Here is a 12271-nt window from a genome sequence, read left to right as displayed (position 1 = left end):
GGCCTCGTGATCCACCCACCTTGGCCTCCCAAAGTGCTGGGATTACAGGCGTGAGCCACAGCGCCCAGCCGGCTTCTGGTTTTTTAAGCAGGCAGCCTGAAATTTTAAAAAGAAGGCCATCCTCTGAAATAAAATGTGGGCGACACATGAATTGTACATTTTTTAGGAGCCAAACTTTAAAAATAAATAAGAAACAGGTGGAATTGATTGTAACAATTTAACCCAATATATCTAAAACCTTATCATTTTAATATGTGCGTGATATGTAATTATTAATAAAGTATATATATTTATTTGGAACTGAATCTTTGAAATTAACTCTGTATTTTACCTTTCTAGCACACTGCAGTTCAGACCAGCCACATTCCAGGCAGCCAGTAGCCACACATGGCCAATAGCTGCCACATTGAAGTGCAGCCCTGACATCAGGACGGTGAAGGGCCTGAACATCCCTTTTCTGCCAGAAGTGAAGGGACAGCCTCTCTTTATCAACATCCTTCTTCAGTTTTGAGGATGGAACAGATAGTCACCATAGAAAGAGCAGAGGGCAGCAGGAATAAAATAACCACAGGTACACCACTGCTGGCCACCTGTTGCCCACCTTTCTTCCAGAGATCAGACAGTAAACAAAAGATGATGGGGCCACAGGAGATTAAAACTCTATATCTTCAGATCTCTCCACAGTCATCACTTCCAGTGTTTAGATATAGAGAAAATAGATTCAAGGTAAACTTATCTTGCTATTTGGCCTGGCCCTAGTGGCCAGGGTGTGTTTATCTGTTTTCTCCTGTGGTGTGGGGATTATGTGAGTACAAGTACCAATCACATGCAAACATGCCTACATATTTTTCTGCATTACTCAATATTGCTCTTACAAAACATCCAACTTTAAAGCAGAAAAAAAAAAAAAATCAGTACCTTTAGGGTGCCAACTGTTGGAATAACAACCACTAATCAACCTGCCATTAAATCCTGGCATCCTAACTGCACTGGGTGCGTGTATTAGTTAGGTATTACAGCATGACAAACCAACCAAGACTTTTTTTTTTTTAAATACGAAGTTTCGCTCTTGTTGCCCAGGCTAGAGTGCAATGGCGCAATCTCAGCTCACGGCAACCTCTGCCTCCTGGGTTCAAGCGATTCTCCTGCCTCAGCCTCCCAAGTAGCTGAGATTACAGGTATGCGCCACCACGCTCGGCTACTTTTGTATTTTTAGTAGAGTCAGGGTTTCTCCTTGTAGATCAGGCTGGTCTCAAACTCCCAACCTCAGGTGATCCACCCACCCCAACCTCCCAAAGTGCTGGGATTACAGGCATGAGCCACCGGGCCCAGCCCAGCCAAGGCTTCTTAGCTCACAATTGAAATGGTCAGTCATTTAAGCTGGGCTCAGTGGAGCAATTCTTCTGATCTCAGCTGAGCTCCTTCAGACATGTGTTATCAGCTGCTTGTTAACTAGGCAGCTGTACTTCTGGATGTGAGCTTCTGCTTCTGGAGCTGTCAACAGGGACACCTTGCTTCTCCTCCCCCATGGTATGTTATCCTCCAGCTGCCTAGCATGGGCTTTTTTTCATGGAGATGGCAGCACTGTGAGAGAAAAACAGAAGCATTCAAGACTGCTAGTCCCCAAACTAGCACACTGTCATGTTCACATATTTTTACTGCCTTGAGCAAATAAGGCCAGCCAGATCTAGGTTTCAGAAAACAGATTCTGGATCTCAATGGGAACAGCTGTAAAAGTTCCTGGCAATGGGCATGGATATAGAAGGGATAAAAAATTGCTACCATTTTTGCAATCAGTATCATTCCGCCTTATTTTTTGCATATGTGGTTTATAGAACTCTTGCACATCAAGAAACTTGTCCAAAGACCCACAGCTACTAAGTGGCTGGGCTGAGATTCAGGATCAACTCTGTCTGACCCCAAAGCCCATGCACCTCCATAAATAACACTACTAAAGTAACTGCCTTAGATGCTTGAAATCCTGGAGAGTGACACTTCTAGAATAGATGCCAGATTCCTTTCGAATTTGTGACCATATAGTACTGTTTAATTATTGGTAATACTCCTCTCAAGAACTGCAGATGCACTCAGTGGCTCATATCTGTAATTTTAGCACTTTGGGAGGCTGAGGTGGGAGAATCACTTGAGCTCAGGAGTTCAAGTGCAGCATGGGCAACATAGTAAGATCCTGTCTTCATGAAAAAAGCTAAAAAATTAGCTGGGCATAATGGTATAATGGTGCATGCCTGTAGTCCCAGTCACTCGGGGAGCTGAGGGAGGAGGATTGCTTGAGCAAGGAAGGTCAAGGCTGTGAGCCATAACTGGTTACACCACTGCACTCTAGTCTGGGTGATACAGTGAGACCCTATCTCGAAAGTTAAAAAAAAAAAGAAAGAAAGAAATTGCAGAAGCATTTTGAAAGAATGTAGAATAATTCAGGAAAATCACTGAGGGATGAGTTTAGAAAATCAAAGCCCAACACATTATTTTTTATTGTAAAAAATTTGAAAACTTAAAAACAACCAACTTTAAAACCAATCAGAGTTTAATTGAGCAAAAAATAATTTGCAAATGAGGCAGCCTGTGGATCCAGAAGTAGGCTCAGAGAGACTCCAGCACAGCCACCTGGTGGAAAAAGATTTATGGACAGAAAAAGCAAAATGACACAGAGAAAATGAAAGTGAGGTACTGAAACAGCCAGATGGATTACAGCTTGGGATTTGCCTTATTTGAACATTGTTTGAACAGTTAACTTTTTTATTGGCAAAAACAGAGTGGTTGGTACAAGAATGTGTTACAGTCTACTTACATATCTAGTTAGGTTTCAGTTTACTATCTTGAAAAACACCTATTGACCAAACTTATACAGGAAAGGGGGCAGGTTTAGGCTATAATTAATTTAACAATTTCTCCCATTTGGTTACCTTCTCAATTTTCAGATGTAGACCAAAACTTTAGACATTGATATCAATCTGTCACCATTAAAAATGTACTTATTTAGTTTCAAATCCCACTGTGAAGTAAAGGAACTGTGGGTTTTGTAAAGTGGAAATAAGGGCTTCAGGTTATTATATTTCTTAAAGGCTTACAGTAAGAGGATCTCCTTGTGTTGAAATCTACTGTTTACACAAGAAAAACAAAACCTGGCCTATAGATCTTAAGGATCTACCTCTTTCCTTAAATTTTCAGTTTATGTGACATTTAGCATGAGGGACTCCATTTTGGTTTGGTTTGGTCTGCTTGGGCCTAGTGCACACGCTCAGTCACGAATAGTGGCCTCCGATAATTTTGTTTTAAAAATTCTTTCCATTTGGTTAAGTTCTCATGTAGGTCAGATTGTGACCAAAACTCAGGGCCTTAGCGCCACTTAGTTTCCATTGTTTTGGGTTTTTGTCCTTATCTGTTATGTTATAGGTTATGGTGTCCTCATGGTTACATATGTCTTTGAGTTTTTGTTATTCCAGTTAATGAGACACCATTTGACATTCTAGAGATGACTGCATGCAAACATTTATAACTTTTGAGAGAATACAGTGCGGTAGGGAGACTACTATTTTGACATCAGGAGGGTAATACCAAGAGATTGAAGTATGCTTTTTAGCCAGGGTCCCCATGAACAAACCAACTAAAATTAAATAAATCAAATAATTAGCTAGATAAACATCTCTTCATTTCAACCAAGCATCCTATTCATTAATCTCCTGTAACTGAATCTCTGTAATAGCCAATGTATTTCTCTAGTGCAAATACAAGTATTAGCAACTGCACAGATACTTCTTTGTTTATCCAGTAAGCAATCCAGAGAAATTCATTATTTAGCACAACTTTAACCAGAAAGTTTAAAGTCTATCATGTAACCAACCATAGCCTTTATGGTAGAATCTGCTATAGAACCAATTATGGGGGATAAATTTCTAACCATTACCTCATTTACTCTAAACCATGGGAAAAAAAGACCTAAAAATTATGCCCATTCAGAGGAGTAATGGCTTCCTGGCAATGCTCCCTAACCAATTCTGAACAAGCTCTCTTTAACTTATGAAGTAGGTTAACAGCAGTGGACCAATATTCTGTTTCTGGTATTATAAGGCAACAAATGTCCCATTAAAATTTCTCACCTACGCTGGCCCTTCATCTTTTACCTATCAAGGCCTAAGTTTGTTCTTATATAAGGTTTGGTGCAAAATTCTCTACATATAAAAGTATAACCCATGAGTGCACACAAGAGACCCCTTTTTTATTGTTGTTATTTATAGAGCCATAAAAAAATCTGTGAACTAAGAGTGTCATGATAGCAGAGATGTCTTGATTTTTGATCTTGTGTAAACAGCTATTTACATCAAGGTTGCTGTCTTCTTTTGAGAAGAATCTTCCCTGGTAGCTTTACCTTAACAATTGCAAGAGATTGGAGGGCCCCTTCTGAGTTATAAGATTATCAAATCAAGGTTCAAGATCCTCAAGTCTTGCTGCAGTGCAGATGCAAGCAGACTCAATCTCTGGGTTCTAGAGTATAAAGGGTTTTACTATCCTCAGTCAGTAGACTATTAGCTTTCTTTGCCTGGTGAAAATATGCTTGGCCATAATGCATTAAAGCCTTGCTGAATTTAGTGATAATTAGACTTCGGTAGCAGAAGATGCATGAGGTTCTATTATTAGGGGCATAGGCCTTCCAGTGACTATTTTATAAGGGTCAACACATTTTTTCCACTCTAAGTGGATCTGATTGTCATCAATCTGCAACTGCAAAAGCAATCCAATCAATTTACTTAGCTTTGCTCAATACTAGTGGATCTATAATACTTTATTTAACCGTTTTACAACTATTCTAATGAAATAAGTATCCTTATCATTAGAGACTTTTTCAGAAATGTCCCATGAAGAAAACATGTTTCCTAATATCCTTTAAGCTTCTGTTATAACATCAGCCTTCTTGCATAAGAAAGCTTTTATACTACCAGGAAACATGCATTAAAAATTACAATAAAATATCTGTATAAATGTTTAACTGGCCTACCATGTAGCAGAAATGTACACAAAGTTTCAGTTGTCTTCTTAGGATTGTATGTTTTGTTTGTTAGTTTTTTTGAGATGGTGTAACATATATAATCTACAGTTGCTTCTTGGGGGCATACTAAGCATGTCTGCTAGGTCTAGTGATTTTTACCTTTTTACCTTTTTTTGTATTTTTAGTAGAGACGGGGTTTCGTCATGTGGCCAGGCTGGTCTCAAACTCCTGATCTTGTGATCTGCCTGCGTCAGCCTCCCACAGTGCTGGGATTACAGGCATGAGCCACTGCGCCTGGCCAATGTTTTAGTATTTTAACACAAAAATGACTCAGAAATGTTATGATTATTATTAAATTACCATAATATGATTTTAATATTTTAAATTATATTAAAGGATTTTGAAACTATGAAACAGGCATTATTCTCATTGTATTTCCCAGTCATCTTCGCTCTTAAGTAAGCATGCAGCACACAAGATAGCTATGAAAGGCAGGTTTTGAGTAAGTTGTGAATTTACATACCAGGTGTGGAGCACAGGGCAGAAGAAAAATCCATCCTCTTAAAGAAGAGCGAGGAGGCAAAGCTGGAACAGAGAAGAAGGAGTCATATTGGGCTTGATTCTGTCTGGTAGCTGCCAGTGTAGGCACTGAGAACTTGTTGCCAAGCCTCAACATGGCACCTGAGTGCCTGACACCTGAGTCCACAGGCTCAAAACCAAAAATTTGCTGAAGTATTGAATTATATTTAAATGATTATTATGAAGACTTTTTTTTTTTCTCCTTGAGATGGAGTCTTACTCTATTGCCCAGGCTGGAGCGCAGTGGCATGATCTTGGCTCACTGCAACCTCTGCCTCCCAGGTTCAAGTGATTTTCTGCCTCAGCCTCCCAAGTCACTGGGATTACAGGCACCCACCACCACACCCAGCTAATTTTTGTGTTTTTAGTAGAGATGGGGTTTTGCCATGTTGGCTAGGTCTGTCTCGAACTACTGACCTCAAGTGATTTGGCCTCCCAAAGTGCTGGGATTATAGGTGTGAGCCACTGTGCCGGGCCTACAAAGCTATTTCTATTTAACCAACAAGTTAAAAACTACCTTCATTTGCCAAGTATGGTCACATACACATAACACATATAGACATAAGGACAAATATATAGAAGCAGATCTTACAGCTTTTCTAAACAATTTTCATCTGCTGGCTTTTAAATACTTTTTATTTTTCTCATTTAGCCTATCAAACTTCCAGCTGCCTGTTTCATTGCTGCAAGCAATTTTTATCTAGGCAACAAGTTTGCGTTTCTAATGGGACAACTTAGGTGAAACAAAAAACGTATATTTCTAAAGCACAGAACTAACAATTTAGGCTAAAATGTTGTATTATTTTTTCAACCAAGGAAAATACAGTGTAAATAAAAGTTTAGTTAAGAGAAGATGGTCAGAAAAGCATATTAAATGTATGACTTGTGTAAATTTAAAACAATTCTAATTTTTTTTTTTTCTGTCACCCAGGCTGGAGTGAAATAGCCTGATCTTGGCTCACTGCAACCTCTGCCTCCTGGGCTCAAGCAATTCTATTGCCTCGGCCTCCAAAGTAGCTGGGATTACAGGCACCTGCCACCACAGCTGGCTAATTTTTTTATTTTTTTTGTATTTTTAGTAGAGATGGGGTTTCACCATGTTGGCCAGGTTGGTCTCAAATTCCTGACCTCAAGTTATCCACACTCCTCAGCCTCCTAAAGTGCTGGGATTACAGGCATGAGCCACAATGTTCAACCAAATATTTTTAATGTATTGCAGACACCTTACAAATGGAGATTTCCTTTATAGACATAGATTTTTTTTTTTTTTTTTTTTTGGACAAAAGGATTTCAAGATAAATTTCAGGAAGTCGTAATTTAGTTCAAAAGGTGGTCTTTCTAACTTTGCTACTGTTTCTTAGCTATAATTACTGAGTTCAGCATGGAGCCTATTAAGAAATAGAGCCAAGAAAAAATTCTCTAAGGCTGGACTAAGCATGGATAAATCTGACAAAGAAGCAAGCCTGCTTTACCTGAGGGTGTACTTTTACAAGCACTTTATTCAGGATAATTTTCTTTTCACCTTCAAGGAGAAATGTCTACGTATCTGTACAGATTTATCACTATCATCAGTTTCTAATTTTCTTTCACTACGGTTAGAGAACACACATTGCATTTGTTAAATATTTAAATTGTATTTTTTATTTCTATGGCATTGAAGCAGTGCATTGGCGTGATCTTGGGTCACTGCAACTCCACCTCCCGGGTTCAAGAGATTCTCATGCCTCAGCCTCCTGAGTAACTGGGACTACAGGCATGCACCACCACACCCAGGTAATTTTTGCATTATTGGTAGAGATGGGGTTTCACCATGTTGGCCAGGCTGCTCTCAAACTCCTGACCTCAAGTGATCCGCCTGCCTTGGCCTCCCAAAGTGCTGGGATTATAGGCATGAGCCACTGCGCCTGGCCCTGTTTAATCTTTTTTATAAGTATGTTATTATTTATATAGCTGTGCTTATATTTGTTATATTATTTTCTTTTCTATATATCTCATGCATTTTGTTACATTTTTCTACTTCTGCTTTGTTTTGCATTAAGAGAACTATTACTGTGTAACAGTCTAATTTCTTTCATAATTTTCTTCACATATTTTTGGAATTATACCCTTAGCTGTTTCTCTAATTCTTACAATTAGAATTAGAGATGGAGTCTCGCTCTGTCGCTAGGCTGCTCACTGCAACCTCTGCCTTCCAGGTTCAAGTGATTCTACTGCCTCTGCCTCTGGAGTAGCTGGAACTACAGGTGTGCACCACCACGCCCAGATAATTTTTGTATTTTTAGTAGAGATGGGGTTTCACCATGTTGATCAGGCTGATCTCGAACTCCTGACCTCATGATCTGCCCGCGTTGGCCTCCCAAAGTGCTGGATTACAGGCATGAGCCACCATGCCCAGCCTATATTCATATTTTTATACAATTGTTTGAAATGAACTAAAATCATAAAGAAAAAGTAATATTCTTTTATACTTTCTTTTGTAATAACAATTACATTTACCAATACTCTTTGTCATTTTATGTGAATTCAAATTATCTGTGGTCAGTTGACTTTAGCCTTAAGAATCTTCATTCAATATTTTCTGTAAGATGGGTTGGCTAGCACCAAAGTTTCTCAGTTTTTTTGCTCTGGAATGTGTTTATTTTACATTTAGTTTTAATAAATAGATTTTCTCAATATAGGATTTTTAGATGACAATTTTTCTTTGAGGAATAAAAAAATTTCAATTGATCGTGAAAGGCTTTCAAGAGTTATTAGTTTTAATCATTAAAACCTTAATAACTGAGGCTTATATAGTTTACTAACTAAAGCCTTTATAACTAAGGTCTTAGTTATTAAAACTAAAAGGTTTTAGTTTTAATAAATATATTTTCTTAGTACAGGATTTTTACATCACAGTTTTTCTTTGAAAAATGGAAACGAATTTCAATTAAACTTGAAAGGCCTTTCAAGAGGACAAATCAATACCTAAAAATGCCAACTGGGTTAACATAGGAAGGCCTATCAATGGCAGAACATAATATATTAAATTGGGTTGGAGACAGCAGTGAGAATAAAACTTGTGGACAATAAAAGTATATAAGGTGAGCCAGGCGCGGTGCTCATGCCTGTAATCCTAGCACTTTGGGAGGCTGAGGCAGGTGGATCACCTGAGGTCAGGAGTTTAAGACCAGCCTGGCCAACATGGTGAAACCTTGTCTCTACTAAAAATACAAAAACACAGCCAGGCATGGTGGCAGGTGCCTGTAATCCCAGCTACTCCAGAGGGTGAGACAGGAGAACCACTTGAACTCGGGAGGCGGGATTTGCAGTGAGTCGAGGTCACACCACTATACTCCAGCCTGGACAACAAAAGCGAAACTCCGTCTCAAAAAAAAAAAAAAAAAAAAAAACAAGAAAAAAAAAGAAAAGAAAATGAAAAATTATATAAGGTGATAAGGTGAGTAGTTCTGACTGAGGTCAAATGAGGAGCTATTATTATTATTCTTTTTTTTATTTATTTTTTTGAGACAGAGTCTGGCTCTTGTTGCCCAGGCTGGAGTGCAGTGGCACAATCTCATCTCACTGCAGCCTCTGCCTCCCAGTTCAAGCTATTCTCCTGCCTCTTCGTGATCTGCCCGCCTCAGCCTCCCAAAGTGCTGGGATTACAGGCATAAGCCACCGTGCCCAGCTGAGGAGGAATTTTTTAAAGAATCAAAGATGACACATGACAGCATATCATGCTGAACATAAACCAGCTGAACTATTGTTCTGTTTTAAGATTCATAGGCTTACAGAAAGAAAAAGATTGCTAAAAAGTGGGTACTTTCCTGTTAGTCTATGAAAGGAAACACTCCTATGAGCATAAGCCGCAGAGGAGATAGAAGAATGGGTTGACCAAATTCACCACAAGAACTGCTCGATACATCATATCTAAGTAAGATCTCTTTTTTTGTTGTTGTTCATTTGTTTCTTTTTTTGAGACAAGAGTGCAACTCTCGTCTCCCAGGCTGGAGTGCAGTGGCCGGATCTCGGCTCGGCTCATGTAACCTCCGCCTCCTGGGTTCCAGCGATTCTCCTGTCTCAGCCTCCCGAGTAGCTGGGATTACAGGCGCCCGCCACCACACCCAGCTAATTTTTGTATTTTTAGTAGAGACTAAAAGGTTAACTTTTAGGTTCAACATAGGTTTCACTATGTTGGCCAGGCTGGTCTTGAACTCCTGACCTCAGGTGATCTACCCACCTCAGCCTCCCAAAGTGCTAGGATTACAGGTGTGAGCTACCACGCCCAGCCAAGATCTCTTGAAGAAGACAGGTTATCTCAAAACTCAAGGAGTTTAAAATGGAGGCATTCTGCTCTTAGTAAATGCACCTAAACAAGTTAGTAGAGAGAAGCGCTGAAAAGCAGCCTGTATTTTGCTCCCATGTCTGGTCCACTGGCTCACAGATGTGTTGTCTGCAAGACTGAGGACTTTGCATATGGAAGTCTGATAGAGGTAGCATTTTTCTAATTCCCACAAAGGTACTTTTGGTGTAATTCTGACTGTGAAAAAACTAGAGACCATTGGAGAATATACATAGAAGACACCCTGAATCACTTCAACCGGTGGGCATACATTGGGAAATCTGGCACTGTTTTCTATTTATTTTAATGTTTTGGTTATTAGGAGGTATTGGTTTTGTTGCCAAAGACTAAGACCATACAATCTACCAGGCCAAAGTTACCTGGAAGAGTGAGCTCACACAGAATAATTTAAAACCCAGTTATTCCTATTGTGTTTTCTAGTAATTCAGTTCAGTTTTTCCTTTTGTGGCTCCATTTCTAATTATCAGAAAGCTAGGGCTTGTCATCCTTACAGAGTTTACATTAAAATTATGGGCCTGGAGGGGGATGAGCTAATGGCATTACTTCCTTGTAAGTATATATTGGGGGCCTCATCCCTCATACATAGACTCACTTCAGGACTCATTTGGGTAAATGTCTATTTGTCAGCATTATTAACAGTGAGAGTTCAAGACTCAGGTAAGTGATGGAATGAGGTAGAATTTTCTCAATAAAGTGCTAAAATAATTCCCTTCTAATAATTTCAGTAATATATCTTACTGAGTAACAGCTAAATGCAGTAGAAGTTTCCAAATTAAAAGATCAATTTCTTTAATTTTATTAGGCTATAAATTTTGAAAGGATTTTAAAAATTTTGAAAGAATTTGTTACCTTTGAATTAGAATTGCATTTACATTTTCTCATTTTTCTAATTTTAATTTATGGTATATATATAACTAAAATTTTGAATGTTATTATTATAAAAGATATTGGAACTTGTTCAGAATTCAGTCATCCTTTTTTTTTTTTTTTTTTTTTTTTTGAGACAGAGTCTCACTCTTATCGCCCAGACTGGAGTGCAATAGAGTGATCTTGGCTCACTGCAACCTCTGTCTACCTGGTTCAAGCGATTCTTCTGCCTCAGCCTGCTGGGTAGCTGGGATTACAGGTGTTTGCCACCATGCCCGGCTAATTTTTGTATTTTTAACTCCTGACCTCAGGTGATCCACCTTTTGTATTTTTAACTCCTGACCTCAGGTGATCCACCTGCCTCGGCCTCCCAAAGTGCTAGGATTACAGGCATGAGCCACAGCACCTGCCCATTTTTTTTTTCAGAATTGGAAATACTTTAGTATATTTTATACTCTTTACAACCATTTAAAATTGAGATGTAATAAACCCTAAGATTATTATTCAGCCTTTCTCATTTATTAGCTTGTAGCAGATAACCATTAAAAAAGTTTAATTCTGTTATAGCAATTGCTAATACAAAAATGTTCTAATTTTTATAAACTAGAAATATCTGCATTTGGCATTTATTAAATTTTTGTAGAGTTACTAAATAACAGATATAGAAGCTTTTAATAGTAAGTATAATTATAAATATAAACATAAATTCAGTTATAGTATTTCATATCTCATCACGAAACTAAGTTATAAAATATTACTCATGTTAATCAGCTGGGTAACACTTTTTAGCAATAAAAGAATAATAATCTGCAAAAATTGAAGAAGACAGCATTCCCTTTTTATTAAAAAAAAAACCTCTGGGCCGGGCGCCGTGGCTTATGCCTGTTATCCTAGCACTTTGGGAGGCTGAGGCGGGTGGATCACCTGAGGTCAGCAGTTTGAGACCAGCCTGACCAACATGGTGAAACCCCATCTCTACTAAAAATACAAAAATTAGCCAGACATGGTGGTGCACGCCTGTAATCCCAGATACTAAAGAGGCTGAACCAGGAGAATCGCTGGAATCCAGGATGCGGAGGCTGCAGTCAGCCGAGATGGCACCACTGCACTCCAGCCTGGGTGACAGAGTGAGTCTCTGTCTTAAAACAAAAAAACAAAAACAAAAAAAACTCTGAATTTTTTACTTATACAGTCTCATACAATTTTAAATTTGCAATTTGCTTTTTAAGATATATTCACAAATTTGAAAAGTATGTTTCAATTTTGTTAATAAAATGTATACGTTAATGTTTTATTTCAGTAGGGATAGTGTCCTTTTGTTGTCTATGATTCTTAAAATGAAAGACAGAGAGTTTGAAGTAAGGGTACTTTGAAATCAAAAGAAAAAAGATATTGATAATAATTATTTGTGACCAATGAGGGCATAAAATTGATAAGAAAATTAAACAGTACAAAATTATGTAATCACATAAGTGTCT

General features: G+C 38.4%; 1 protein-coding gene across 3 annotated transcripts in view; it reads right to left on the bottom strand.

The window, feature by feature from the left end:
* Nucleotides 1-12271, bottom strand: part of LOC101013768 (zinc finger protein 92) — a 138100-nt gene that overhangs the window by 32150 nt on the left and 93679 nt on the right. For 2 of the 3 annotated variants that reach the window (XM_031665435.1, XM_031665434.1), the window contains one exon: nt 5529-5590. The exons of the other annotated variant lie outside the window; for it this stretch is intronic. Coding sequence is in view for 1 of the 2 variants with exons in the window: in XM_031665434.1 (XP_031521294.1) it covers nt 5529-5562 (34 nt within the window). In the remaining variant the exon portion in view is untranslated. Of the gene's footprint in view, nt 1-5528; nt 5591-12271 lie in introns of those variants that run through there. 3 annotated transcript variants of the gene reach the window in all.

Source organism: Papio anubis, chromosome 4 (assembly GCF_008728515.1).
Source record: "Papio anubis isolate 15944 chromosome 4, Panubis1.0, whole genome shotgun sequence".
Classification (NCBI taxonomy): domain Eukaryota; kingdom Metazoa; phylum Chordata; class Mammalia; order Primates; family Cercopithecidae; genus Papio; species Papio anubis.
Note: the sequence above shows the minus strand (reverse complement) of the source record. Positions and strands in the feature narration are given on the sequence as shown.